The 14,944-nt window shown below is 41.0% G+C and overlaps 1 protein-coding gene across 2 annotated transcripts in view; it reads right to left on the minus strand.

Annotated features, from left to right (window-relative positions):
* Positions 1 to 14,944, minus strand: part of Prtfdc1 (phosphoribosyl transferase domain containing 1) — a 65,599-nt gene that overhangs the window by 14,451 nt on the left and 36,204 nt on the right. For both annotated transcript variants that reach the window (XM_090319025.1, XM_090319026.1), the window contains exon 4: positions 1,713 to 1,778. In XM_090319025.1, the coding sequence (XP_090175151.1) occupies positions 1,713 to 1,778 (66 nt within the window). The remainder of the gene's footprint in view (positions 1 to 1,712; positions 1,779 to 14,944) is intronic.

Below are 14,944 nucleotides of genomic sequence, written 5' to 3' on the forward strand. Positions count from 1 at the left end.
TAGTAATATCCTTCAGTAGTTGCAGAACTGTACATGTCAGCTTGTGAGTACAATGCAATCATAATCAACATCACCCCTAAACATTCTCTTCCTATCTCTCCCAATCTCCTCCTCCCCTCTATTTACCTGGTTCCATTTTCACATGTGGGAAAATATTGAAGATGATGACTGCATTCATCCCCCCTTCTTTTCTCCATTTATATGACTTCTACTTCCTGGCAGTTACTAAAGGAGGACACGGTGTGAACAGTCGCTCTTGTTCACTCCATCCCTCATAAGAAATTCCCCTTCCTTTCAGCTCCTCTGTCCTTAAAAGCAAAGGAGCAGCACTGATTTTCTCCAAGGGAGATCATTTCCAAACCAAATGGAAGATGATTTTATTATACAAGATTTTATTTGTACACAGACCCCCAAATTCTACATGCATTTTTTTGGTGTTCATTTTGTTTTTGTGGTTTTTTTTTTTTTTTTGGTTCTTAAGTCTTGTCATTTTGGCAGACCTTATAGGCCAAATCACAAGGCAGCCATATATTCCTCATGTAATAAGGCTGTAAGATAATATCATACCAAAAAGTGCTAAAATGACTTATCATTTAAAGAATGATTCAGGGTTGTTAAAAGTTATGGCTTTTTCTTGAGTCATACTTGCTGTGAGTACTTTGACTTTCTAAGATCTTTTATGAACTGACATAGAATCATTGAACAGCCTTAGAGATGCATTCATTACCTAACAAGTTAATTCCAATTGCTATGGAATAATATTTATACCTCGATGGTGATTTATCACTTGGAATCTGTTTAGTCACCAGTCCTTGGGGCTCGGTAGTGTTTCTACTATTAACATATAGTATCGCTAAATGTGGCTGTTGTTCTTCTTTCCTTACCCAGGGATTTCATAACAATAATAACCGCAAGTGTGGGAGATTACACTTACGTGATAGTGATCCCTTTTACTTAGAGAGCTGAAGCTGTTTGGGAATACTGAATACCAGCCAGGTCAGTACAGGTGAACAGAAACAGATTCTGCCTGGCTAGTTGCTTTTATTCATAGCAAATTTGCATTTCAATCACATTCTGCAAAGATCATCTGCTGTCTACAATAGTCCCTCTTGCCAATTTAGGATTTCTGTCAGAATCCAAATAGTCTTTTTTGCTTTGTAATTAGACACAGGGAAGTTTGGAATGCCAAATTAAAACTGGAGGTATATTTTCCTCATAATCTAATCATCACTTACCCTGCTTTTAATAGGAAAATGGAGGAGAAGGTGGCTAACAAAAATAAAAATTATGCTCCCCACAAGTTTTTTCCTTCTTTCCCTCGATATTGTACATTTAACAAACCTGTTTAAATACCTCACTACAGCACCAAGCTGTGGATGAGGGAGAGAAAAAGCAGACAAATAGAGAAGAAAGCAGGCTTTTTTCAAAGGTGCTTGAGAAAATTAGAAAAGGAAGAGCAAGAAAGACCACAGGCATTGTTTGAAATAAGATAGCTCGTGGAAACCTGCTGAAGGAGGATTTTACTCTGTATCTTGTCATAAAAGGAAGGGTTTTTTTTTGGGGGGGGGGGCGGGAAGCATGCATACATCCATTTGCATGAATTAACAAACCCAGGGAGCATCTGAGATGCATTTTCAGTGCTGACCTGAAATGAAGGTCACTGAAGTCCCCAGACATCAATGCTTACAGAGCAGAGTGACATATTAACAAACCTTTCCAGCCAGCGTTGAAAGATCCTCGCCTTCAATTATCTGCATCTCGCCCATGGATTGATCGTTCTGCAAAAAATGAGAAAGAAAAGAAAGAAAGAAAGGAAGAAAGAAAGAAAGAAAGAAAGGAAGAAAGAAAGCATTTTATTGCTCAAGAAAACCTTTAAAGCAACCTCCCCCCCCCCCCCACTGGGGTAGTGACTAGAATGCACTTTATAAATACAGCACAAATAGTTAGCCCAGGCTCACGGTTGCCTATGGTTACTGAGAGCTGCTCTCCAGCACAGGGCCTGAGACAAAGCCCTGCAAAAATAACTAGCTGGGGAAGAGGGTGGAGGGGGGTGTGAGGCTGGGTAGAGGACAGACAAACCTAATTTTGAAGCAAAACACAGTCTGAGCCTATCCCCAGACAGAAAGAACTGTAGAAGACAGTTGCTCCTGGACCTCTCAGGTAGAGAAGTTGAGGAGCCTTAGGTGTGGCCCACAACCCTAGATAGAGGCCTAAAAGTAGAGACCTGGAGTCTGAGGCTTCCTCTACTCAGCCCCTCCTCTGAGGTCAAGGGTAATTCTAACCAGCTGTAGATGAAGAAGGATTGTACGTAGACCTAATGTCAGGAATGATTAAGCTTCAGGCCATTTCTGCAGTTCTAGGAATATGAGATTTCTGCACCCCACCCACCCCAACCCTGGCTCCCCCAAGTTAATCTAAGACCTGTTAACTCAAACTCCTAGAACTTATGATCAGCCATTCACTTTCACAGTTTGTTAAAACAGTACATTATCCCATTCGAATAAAACATCAACAAACACAACAAATGGTTTTGTAGTGAAGCTCACAATGGAATCCCATGGAGACAAAACAGGAAATAGGCCTGGCAACTAATCTGTTGCCTTGTGACAGACACATGCTAAAGGAACTGAATCGAATAGAACCAGGCTGTCTGCTTCATGTCCACATATAAAAGCATTAGGCAATGTCGCAATGCCTTGAGGCAAAAGATAACTTCAGGAACAAGCCTGGGTAGGGAAGATGTGCTGAACGAAACCAGAAGGGTCTTCAGCAACTGAGGTGGACATCTGGTCCTTTTGCCAGCTCAGCACTGTCCTCTCTTCTGGCAAGGAACTCTTCAGTCTATCTGGGGGAGAGTCTATTCCACAGGGTTTGGCAAGGCCAGATCTCACCAATGCAGGCCAAGCAGCTTACACCTGGGGTTATTGCCACCACTCAAGCCAATTCCCTCAGAAATTTCCCTGGGTTGCTTTGAATAAGGTTCTGTCACTTGCAACGGAGAATGTCGATCAAGATATTTAATTCCCTTGTCAGAAAATTAGTACTCTGGGACTAGAAAGGATAGCCACTTAAATGACTGTCTCGCTACTTTCCTGACCAAAAGGAGTAGGAGGAGGGAAATGCCAATAAGTCCTTTTTACTTCTGTGGCTAATGTATTGGTATACATCAGTTGTAGAGAGGGTCATTGTGACATTTCTACACATGTACATATTATCATGATCTATCTCTCCCACTCTATTGCTTTCCCTTTTCCCATTACCCCTCTCTAAAAACAATTTCGACTGGATTCATTGTCTTATTTTGTATTCATTTCTCTTTCTAGTCACCATTCTATTTTCTCTCGTGTACATACTGGTGGTACTAGGACTTGAATTCAGCGTCTCTCACTTTTGCCTAGTTATTTTGTTGAAGGCTGGTGCTGTCTCATTTGAGTCACACCTCCAATTCTGGCTCTTTGCTGTTTAATTGGAAACGAGACTCTCATTGATCTATCTGCTGAGCTTTCTTTGAGGAGAGATCTTCCAGGTCTCAGCTTCCTGAATAGAGGAGTGAGCCATTGTTCTATCTTCATAGGTGAAAGTAAACCACACAACCCTATCCATGCCTGTTCACTCTCTTCATACACCTCCTCCCTTCCACTGCTCCATCACAGTCCTACTTCATTTTCTGGCATTCAGGATTTTTGTTTGTTTTTTTCTGTATGAATTACTCCAAGAATTGTTGTTGTTCTTGTTGTCAGTCATGGCGCTTTGAACTCTGGGCCTCACCATTGTCTCCAAGCTCTTGAGCTCGAGGCTAGCGCTCTACCACTTGAGCCAGAGACACTTCAGTTTTCTGGCAGTTAATTGGAGGTTAAGAGTCTCATGAACATTTCATGCCCAGGCTAACTTGAAACTGTGATCCTCAGATCTCAGCCCCCTGAATAGCTAAGATTATAGGCGTGAGCCAACAGTACCCGCTGCTATGGTATTTCAGATGTTCATATACTATATTTGCTCAGAACAACCCTCTTTAATGTTTCCCCTGCCTCCCAAATCCTCTATGATCAACAGTTATTACCGAAGTTTCTTATTTCATCTTTTTATAGAGTTGCATTGCATTTCAGTGCTTTGGTGGCTTTACAATGTAGCTCGTCCTGAAAGTGGCCCATTATTAAGGGAAAAAAAATTGGTAATCTTCTGATCTCAAAGGGAGAGAAATCACAGGTTGTCCAGAGTTCACTGATTCTTAACTCTCTGTATAGGCAAAAGCTAGCACGTTCACCAGCACCCATGGCAGTACTTAAGAACTTGTCAAAAATGCTAAAGGAGAATATGTTCTTATCACTTCCAGAGGTGGTGAGATAGAGGACTCTCATACTAGACTCAAGTCTGTGGTTACTGCCAGCAGGAAAAGAAAAATTACAGGTTCTCCAGGAGACAAGGCTACGAAGAATCCGACACAACTACTAAACCGCAAAGCTGACTGCAACCAAGGAGATTTCTATTCTGCCAGATCAGAGTACATTTCATAATTCTATTATTATTATCCCTGAATTCTACTGAATGTTCATCTCCATTCCATTTGTCTTCTGTTCATTAAAAACAAAAATCCCTACAAAATATCAGAAAGCTAAGTAATGTGCTCCAAGATTTTGTGGCCAACTCGTATTTATGAAGGTCATACTTAGTCCAAGTTTCTAAACATGTTTTTAATATTACAGTTGCCCATATCCCATCTGGAGCTTGTATTTTCCTAAATAGCCAATTATTCCAACACCATTTGTCTAGTTATTTATTGTTTGTCCCTGGTAGATTAAAAATGTCATTTTTATTATATCCTTCGTTTTCATATGTAGGGGTAGCTTTTATTGCCTTCCAACAAAACATGTCTATTTACCATAAATTAATGTGACATGTTCAATTAATGAATTTATCTGCTGAGTAATTATAAATAAAAAATAACTGACTTACCTGTGTACCTCAACATACATACCATATTGTTGTGATTATCAAAGCCCTTTAAAGTGTTTTACTATCTGGCATGGTAGGATAAGGTGTCATTTTTTTATTGCTGCTCTTCTTAAAAAAAAGAAGAAGAAAAGAAAAGAAAAAATGCCAGCTAGATGTGGTGGTGCATGCTTATAATTCCAGCATAGGGAAGGTGGGAGACAAGAGGATTTTGAATATGAAGATGGTCAGAGCTACATAGCAAGACCCAGTCTCAAAGAAACCAAAAAAACTAAATAACAAAACTATGTTGTTACTGTTGTACATTTTTTTTCTGGTCTGATAGGTGGTTTTGACGACGAAATGAAATCAATCCACGTGGAATATTTAGAGTGGAGGATGGCACATGGTCAGTGGTGTGATTTGGATCTTCAGTCCTCCTAAGATGTACATGTTAGATCTCCAGCTCGCCTCTGTTGGGAGGTGGTGGAACCTTTAAGAACTGAGTCTCAATGGAAGGTCTTTAGGTCATTGGAGACGTGTTCTTAAAAAGGAAAGTGAGAGCTCATCCTTTTCCCTTCTTTGCTTTTGCTTCCTGGCCATGTTAAGAAGTGGCTTTGCTCTGCCAAGCATCTTGCCATAATATGTTACCCCGTCATGGGCCACAGAAAGGGAGCCACCAATCATGGAAACCCCTCAAGCTGGGAACTAAAATTAGCCTTTCTCCTTGTAAGTTTATGATCTGAAGTATTCATTATTGTGATGGGAAGCTAATTAAACCACTTAATTCATATGATTAATTTATTTTCCCCCTCACTCCCACACCAGTAAAGTGTTTTTCCCCCCCTCGGGATATTAATATAAAGAGTTTAAGAAGTCCATAAAAATAAGGCTTATTTTCTAGTTTTTTTTTTAAATTAAAGAGTCTAGAACAATAAGCCTTTTTTTTTTTTGCCAGTCCTGGGGCTTGAACTCAGGGTCTGAGTAATGTTCTTGGGCTTTCTCAAGGCTAGAGCCCTACCACTTGAGCTACAGCACCACTTTTTCTATGTATGTGGTATCTAGGAATTGAACCCAGGTATTTGTGTATGCTAGGCAAGCATGCTAGGCTACCACTGTCTTCTCAGATGGAAGAGAGAATGTAGAGATGCAGTTTTTCCATCCTTTGGATTTTAACCAACCTTGCTGCTTTCACTGTATTTGGCTCTCAACCAGGCACTGGTGAATCACATCTGTAATCCTAGCTACTAAGGAAGCTGAGATATAAGGATCATAGTTCAAAGCAGATAGGGGCAGAAAAGTCCATGAGACTCCACTTGGCCAGCAAAAAAATCAGAAGTAGAGGTATGGCTCAAGTGGTAGAATGTTAGCCTTGGGGGAAAAAATGCCAATGAGAGGAGTGTAAGGCCCTGAATTCAACACAAAGAAAATAAATAACAACATGATAATTCTCACACTTTTCTTTAGTTATAGAGCCCTTCCCCTTCAGTCTTCTTTTGAATCCAGAGAGAAGCAAGTAGAGCCATTAAGGTTGAGCAAGAGGTAGGTACAAGTGACCCAGTGGTTATCTCAGGGCTTTCTACACCGTATTTCATTCCAGTGAGCTTAAAAGGACTAAAGGACCCAGTTAAAGACCGGCCATCACCTATGACTCACACCTTTATCTCTAGTTACTTGGGAAACTGAAATCTAGAGGATAATAGTTTGAAGCCAGCGGGCAGACTCTGTCTCTAACTAACCAACAAAATACTGGTTGGTTAGCATAAAGCCTATATGGCTCAAGTGGTAGAGAGCTAGCCATGAACAAGAAAGCTGAGAAAAAGCATAAGGCCCCAAGTTCAAGCTCTAATACAAGTGCGTACGTGCACACACGCACACACGCACACACGCACACACACACACACACACACACACACACACACGAATCATGTCCTATATTGTCCCATATTTGAAAAATTAGATGCTGGGACCAACTCACCCATCCTTATTATCTGGCTTGATATGTTCTGAGTTTGAAAAGAAAGAAATCAGTTAGGGCTAGGAGTGTGGTCTAGTGGCAGAGTGCTTGCTTAGCATGAACAAAAACCCAGATTTGATTCCTTAGTACCACATACATAGAAAAAGCAGGAAGTGGTGCTGTGGCTCAAGTGGTAGAGCTCTAGCCTTGAGAAAGCCCAAGAACAGGGTTCAGGCTCTGAGTTCAAGCCCCAGGACTAGTGAAAAATCAATTAGTGTTCTTTGCAACATTTTAATTAGACACTCTCTCCAGTGCAAACATAAAACTTGTTGTAATGAATATTTTGCCTCTCTGTTCCTCTGACAACATTATCAGGGACCTTAAAGAGGACTGGAACATAGCAAGGAGGAAGGATTAGGAGGAAGATGGACAAAGTGAAGGGAGGCCTCAGGATAGGTAGAAAAGGCGGCGATAAACCAGATTGAGGATGCTTTCAAACACACAGCTTTGGGAGCAAGTCTCTCAGACTTCGGAAATAAATGGTTTAGAGAGTAGCTCTTTTGTTTATTTTCTTTCTTTTTCCTCTTTTGGTTCCTCAAAGGGACAGGATATTCATGCCAGTCCTTCTTCCTCAGTTTGTTTTTCTGCGATGTTATCTAAATAGTTCAATTCTCCATGGAAGGAACTGCCTCACCTGCTGCACTGAGCTCTAGCACTAACTAAAGGTCAAGCCACCTAAACTAGTAACTTCTAGGGTATCTCTCCTAAGGCTGCCTGTACTAAGTGTCAGAGATTTTGTTATTGCTTAAATAAATCTGCACATCCACTGTCACCAACATTTCTACCAAAGTGTTCATTTCTTTTGGTTAGTACAGTGTTTGTACCTTATCATACTGTTATAACCAGGCTTGATCCTTTACCATGCTACTCTCAACGATATACTGACTATGAATTCTTTCAGGAATGTGGAGGAGGGGCTGGGTACCCAAATAATGTGGACACAAGTGGATCTTTCCCCCTTTCTTTCTTTTTTTCTCTTCTTTTTTCCTCTCTTTCTCCCCCATGAAGCACTTAGAAAAGTGTCCTGCATGCACTAACCAATAGTACCTAAAATGACAGCTTTTTTTGTTCTTGTTTTTTGTTGCTGTTTTGTTTTTTTTTTTGCAATCTACCTCTAGTCTTCAGAAACAGGCACATCTGCTCCGTTTCCTAACATTGGCTTTGTGACTTAGCCCTTTGCTCACTCACTCAGCACACTGTGGATTCGTGTCAGTGCATGCCCTGTGGCTGGAAGTGTGTTGCAGTTGACTGTAACCCAGGAAGCGTGTGGTGAAGAAGCAATTCTGCCATGTATAGTGGCTACTGTCTGGTTTGAAGCAAGTTCACCTACACGTTTCTTGGTGACTCTTCTAGTTTCCATGGTGCCGAGTCTGATGCTTTAAGAGGGCCATGGGATGGGCGAGATTTTCATCACTCTGTCCCACTGTATTCATCAATAGACAAAAGTCACCTGGAGCTCATGCTCTCACCCATTTTTGTACTCAGTAGCAAAGTGTACGTATAGGATCCAGGCTGTTTATTCTACAGATCAATAGATGGCCAGTAGAAGTGAAGTTGACCTGGAGAGGTTCTACAAGATGGTGGCAGCGGCTCAATGGTAGAGTCTTTGTGTATGCTCATGTAGATGCCGAGGGTTGATCCTAGCATTGCATTAAAAACAAACAAAAACTTAAAAGCCAGGTGCCAGTGGCTCATGCCTGTAATCCTAGCTACTCAGGGGGCTAAGATCTGAGGATCAGGTTCAAAGCCAGCCCAGGCATGAAAACCTGTGAGACTCTTATCTCCAGTTAACCTCCAGAAAACCGCAAGTGGTGCTATGTCACCAAATGATAGAGCCTTAGAGCTCAGAGACAGCGCACCCAAGCCCACAGTTCAAACCCCCACTACTGACCCCCCACCAATTTTTTTTAAAAAGCACTCAAAAACTTAAAAAAAGGTGGCAGCAGAAAATCTGAGGTAAATCACGTTCATGGGTGGCCCTACTCTTGACACCTTAGACACCCTATAAATCAAAACATATTTATAACTCCTAACAAACTGAAAAACCTTAATTAAGCTAATCAATCACTGTACAGGAAAAGTCGATAGTCACAAATTTGTTTTTGCCGATCATGGGGTTTGAACTCTGGGCGTGAGCCACCGTGCCCGGCAAAAGTCACACATTCTGAGCAATCTTGTGAGTTCCCCCTGAGTAAGCCATCTCACCACTCGTGGTGAACATCTGGGTGCCCGAGGCCAAGGGCTGCCAGGCACATACCATGCCTTGTGTTGGCTCATGGTTGTCTATACCACATCTCCTCATTTTTTTTTCTATAAGGGGAATTTTTACTTTTTCTTAGTTTAGGGTTCTTCTCGTCTAGGAAACTTTTCTGGAATCCTCTCGGCTTCCATCTTCCAGTGTCCCAACCACTCCCCATACATATCTGAATGCTAACAAACCATGACTGACAATAACTGTGAATGTTGCAATTTCCAAGGGAATGAAACTTCCAGCACTGTAGCCCATTTCCATCCTAATTGTGCCTCCCATGACTGGCATTTGGCAGCACTCAGTATCTGCCTTGCCATATGGAATCTTCTGAGCACTCATGCTCAGTATGGTTTAAAAAATATGTATTTCCCCCAATCTGCATTAGAAATGAAGCACTTTCAAGTAGTAATTTGTTTCTTCTGCTTAAACTTCTTTCTCAGGTTCCTGAAAAAAAAAGCTAATTGCTCAAAGTAGGGCAGAGGGGAAATAAAATTGAAATGAGACACATATGAGAAAATATCGGTAAAGCTAAATGGAGTGACAGAAATGGAGCTAATCTGAGCACTTTTGGAGAAGGGAAGATGAAAAATACAGAACTTGCTACATCTAGATGGCTCCCACTCAATTCTATTTTCCTATTCTTATGTCTATCTATTGTCTTGTTATTTTGATTACCAGTATCTTCACTATTCAAAAAAAAACTTGCATGAAAATAACCATGTAAATTCTGGGCACTAAAAGCATAAATTATTATTATTTCAATATCATCAGTTCCTTGGATAATACATAAAGGATATATTTTGAAGACTAGTTAGTAATTTTAACCAGGAAATAGGATGAACAATTTAAATTTAGTTCATTGTAAAGTAGACATCTATTCTTGATTTTTGGTATGCCTAATTTTGCAAACATGATGTGATTTTTCTTTAAATAGCTAAATAGCTTTCTGTTAAGTGACAATGATTTATTGCCCTATTGTGAGTGGTATTTTACCCCACTCAGACTCTAAGAGAGGTACTGGGTTAGCTAAGACTAATGCCAATCCTATAGAGAAAGGCTCTTTTCTTTAGGAGAAATAAAGAGATGCTGGGTGAGAAGAAGGGACCACAATGACATGAAGAAGCAACTAGCTAATAGGAAGAATGTAGGGTCATCAAGAAAAAAAGGAAAAAGGATAAGTGAAGAAGCCTTGACTTCCATTTAGGTCCCTAGGGATTCAGGGAGAGGAAGCTCAATTTAAAAACAGAGTTGGCCACTTTGCTTTACATGAACTTTGTTTGAAACCTTGAAGCCAGATATCCTGTTTTCATCCTTGGTATGGGCTTCTTGTTTTGATTGAAATTATGTTTTGAAATCATGGAGTGTGACAAATAAGCCAAGCCTTCTGACAAATCTAAATGATCTCAAGACTATAGTAAAGTCTATGTTCTAAAATGGAAAGACATGAGTTAGACATGTGGCTCAGTTGGTAGAATGCTAGCCAGTAAGCAAAAGCTTCAGGTACTGAGTTCAAGTCCCAGTCTCAGACCAGAAAAAGAAAAAGGAAAAGAAATAAAATAGGAAAACTGTAGGCCAATGGTGACTACTTTTAAGAAATATCTTAAATATCTTTTGTTGGGCGAGATGGCTCATGTCTATAATCCTAGCTACTTAGGAGGCTGAGATCTGAGGATCATAGTTCAAAGCCAGCCTTTGCACTAAAGACCATGAGACTCTTATCTCCAATTAACCACTAAAAAACAGGAAGTGACACAGGTTCAAGGGGTAGGGAAGTATCCTTGAGCTGAAGAACCCAGGGACAATACCTAGACCCAGAGTCCAAGACCCATGACCAACAAAATAAATAAATAAATAAATAAATAGATAGATAAATAAATAAATAATATCTTTTAAGAAATATCTTAAAAGATCACTTTCTGCACATGCTTTTTTCTCCTCTTAAATTACCTAGGGAAGATTTATAACCTTTATAAAGCTAAAAAGTAGCCTAACGAACCCTGTTCAGCAATAGTAGAATCTTACCCCATCTCTCATGCATTGTGTTTGAGATGCTAGGGAATGAGCATGCAGATGAAGAAGGGCCAAGTGAGAGAACTAGAGACAGAAGATATGCTTGGAAACTTCCAGAGTGGAGCTCACCACGTTTTGGCATTAGATTTTTGTCTACCTTTATTCCCACATGACTTTATGCTGGGTTCAGAAAATCCAGCTCCATGTGTCACTTCTCAGCCCAAGCTATTTCTGAACATGCCATGCCTGCAAAATAGAGTCCCATGCTGATGCAGCAATAGGTAGAGTAACCAGGTAGAGAGCCAGGCTAGAGGCTCACTATACATGAATAGCAAAACACAAGAACCTAGTGGAGGTTTTTGGTTGCTGAGGGCTTTTTGTGGGTTTAATTTCATTTTCTAAGGAAGGTACTACTACTATTATTGTTGTTGCTGATGATGGTGATGGTTTTGTTATTATATTGAAAGTCCTGGGTTACTGGAAATTGTGCAAGAGGATATGTGGATGAAGTAGGCCTCCTGCTCACCTTGCAGAGATACTCATGGCAGGAGTAGGGTGGGAAAAAATACACTCAGTTGGGGGAACCAAAAAAGGACTATTTCCAAATGACTGTCTTAAACCACTCAGCACAGGGGTCTCAACAACTGGGCTCCCCACATAACAGCGCTCCCACCTGCCTATCAGCCCAGAAGCATCCTAGCGAGGAAAGAGGGACAAGATCCTAGCTACTTGAAAACCCTGAGGTATTCAATTAGGGTGATGCCATCTGAGGTTCAGGCAGGCATGATCCCTACCCAGGATTTCTGGGCTCTGGCTTGTGCCTCCCTCTGCCAAGCAGAGGCATGGCTCACTTCTGGCTGGCAGCCTGTGGGATGAGTTCAGATCCTCTCACCAGTTTCCAGGCAAGCAGACCTGGGTAGAACCATGAGACTTGCCGTGGACGAAACAATATAATTTCAGAATCTCAAACATTTTCTGCCTAGGTTATGTGTATGTGCATATACTCTTGGGCTGGAATATCAGGGGTAAGCCTGATGGTCAGAATTATTAGCTGAGCTACCAAGTGCCAGACACTATGAAGCCTAAGCCAAGCCAATGATGCAGGATCCACTAATTGCTGTCCTTTGTACTTACTTAAATGAGCACCCAAACTTATATCTGCATAAAACCTGAATAAGGATATGGATAGCTGCTTTATTCACAACGGCTAAAATGTGGAAACAACCAAGAAATCCTTTAGGAAATGAATGGAAAAATAAACCCATTTTTTTTTAAATCCGGTAGACTACTGAGTTACCAACCCAGGTATGCTGGTGCATGCTTGTAATCCTGACAATGAGGAAGCTGAAGCAGGAGGATCACAAGTTTAAGGCTAGCCTGGGCCAAACAGATCCTGGCTTAACAACGTCAACGAAATCATCCCTCAATTAAACCAATCAGGTGCCATGGGCCACACTTGCGATGTCAGTTATTTGAGAGACTGAGAGTAGGAGGAGCATGGTTAGAGTGGAGCATAAGTAAAAATTCCTGAGTTTCCACCTTCTCAAGCACTAGGATGCTCAGTGATAATGACTGACTGAACCAATTACCCCACATTGATGCCTTGGCAAACTCATTTTTTTTTTGATGTATGATGACTTGCCTGTTATCTTCATGCTTGTGCCACATGCCAGGTTAGCATGCTAAAATGCAATCGACCACGGATGGTACTAGGAAGTGGAGCCTGGGGGAGATGATTGAGTCACGATGGCGCTGTCACAGAACTGAGGATGGGGCTCGGGGGTACAGCGCTTGCTCAGAATGTGCAAAGCCTGGGTTTGATTCCCAGTACTATGAAGAAAATGACCATGACAGCTTCTTTGCCTCTTCTACCACGTGAGGACGTAGGGAGGAGGTGTTATCTAGGAACCAGAATGGAATGTGTGGGTTCCATCCTTTCAGAACTGTGAGAAGCACTTTCTGTTGTTTATAAAGCATTTAGTCCATGGCATTTTGTTCTAGCAGCATGAACAGACTGAGACAGTGTCTTATCTGTGCCTCAAAGTGAATGTAAGTAGCAGATAAATTACCAACAGATGCACATGTTATGGAGGAAAAAGTAACAATTTGTCATGTGCAAAAAATCATCGAGAATGTCTTTAGGCATAATCCAGAGCTAGAGGGAGAGGCATTTTATATGTCATACACATAAAGTAAAAGATTGGCGAAGGGCCGCATGCCAAGGGTCTCATCGTCTCTTGTTATTTTTCAGATTTATGGTCTTTTGCTGAAGCTTCTCCAGGTATCTAATGAGACATGGGTGATATGTAAAAAGATGAGTGAGTAGAATGGTCTAGTGCTTCCTTTCGTTTGTCAGAAAGAGAAGATGGTTTATAGGATATAGACATGTTGATTGGCAGTACAGGCCTGTGAATTCCTTCAGTATTAAGTCATGTCTTTAAGACTGGGTGGGGTGCTGAGTTATTAAATTTTTTTCTTTTCCTCTGGAGGCTCAGGCTTAGAAAGCTAAAGCCTACATGTGAAATGAGTTGGGTGGTCTTGGGAAAATTCTGTGTAAACAGGCATTGCTCATCTAAAAGTAGCACCAAATATTGTGCATCTGTCTATCCATAGTATCCAAGCCAAAATCTGGACTCCATTAATATGCCTGAGGAATAAATTATTCCCTAATAAATGTTTTTGTAACCACAGTGAAAAGGAAGCTCCGGGACACCAAAGGAAATGAGATGGCTGTCCCCATGTGGTGGCGGAAGTCTGAAAGAGGAGTGGGAGAAGGCCAGGCCTTTTGTGACAAGGCTCGGTGTAAGAGATCTCTGTAGACTCTCTTCACCTAGCTTGCCAACAATGAGTGCAAGGCCAACATTTCTGAGGGATAATCTAAGCATAGGACTACAATGTGCATATCAAAAGCTATGAAACAGGTCACTTGGGCTCTGTTCATTTTGCATCCAGGCCTTGCTACGGAATAAAACATCTACTCACCTACTCTTCTCTCTCTCTTCTTCTGTAAATACTTCTTAGTGTTGGCTGATGAGTATATGGCCCTTTATTGATTGATTGATTGATTGATTGGAGACTGATTTATAAGACTGAGATTTGAACTCAGGGCCTCATTCTGGGTAAGCAAGCATTCTACCACTTGAGCCATCCCCTTAGTCCTTTCAACTCAGCTTTATTTCTTTTTCAAATAACACATTGTTTTTGTCCAGGTTGGCCTGGACTACAACTCCCTACTTAGCCTTCCTCTCTAGCTGCATAGACAGGTGAACATTACTGAGTCTAGTTCAATAAACCATGATAGTTACTTGAGATGGGATCTTGCAAACTTGTTTCCTGGGATGGTCTAAAACTACAATCCTCCTGGTTTCAGTCTCCTGAGTAGTTAGCATTATAGCATGAGTCGCCAGTGTCTGGTTCTTTTGTAGTTTTAACATTTTGTTATGCTTTGGGTGAGTCCCTGTGACTTCTATTACTTGCCCAAATGAGGAAACAGAGATGTATTTTACCTTCCTTCTATGAGAAAAGAAAGGCAAAATGTATGAGACAATAGCATCAAGATACTAGATGGCAGGTAACAATGAACAGAGACAGAGACATGACCCTGAGATTATCTGAAATTATTATTTTTTTCAGCCAGGGAAGTTGAAGATGGATACAGTTGTTGGTATAGACTACTGGAGAAAAGAGAGCTGAACAAAATAAGAATCCAGGAGATAGACAGAGGCAAAGGAAAAGAC

Source organism: Megascapheus bottae, chromosome 26, assembly GCF_031878675.1.
Source record: "Megascapheus bottae isolate mThoBot1 chromosome 26, mThoBot2.hap1, whole genome shotgun sequence".
In the NCBI taxonomy this organism is placed as follows: domain Eukaryota; kingdom Metazoa; phylum Chordata; class Mammalia; order Rodentia; family Geomyidae; genus Megascapheus; species Megascapheus bottae.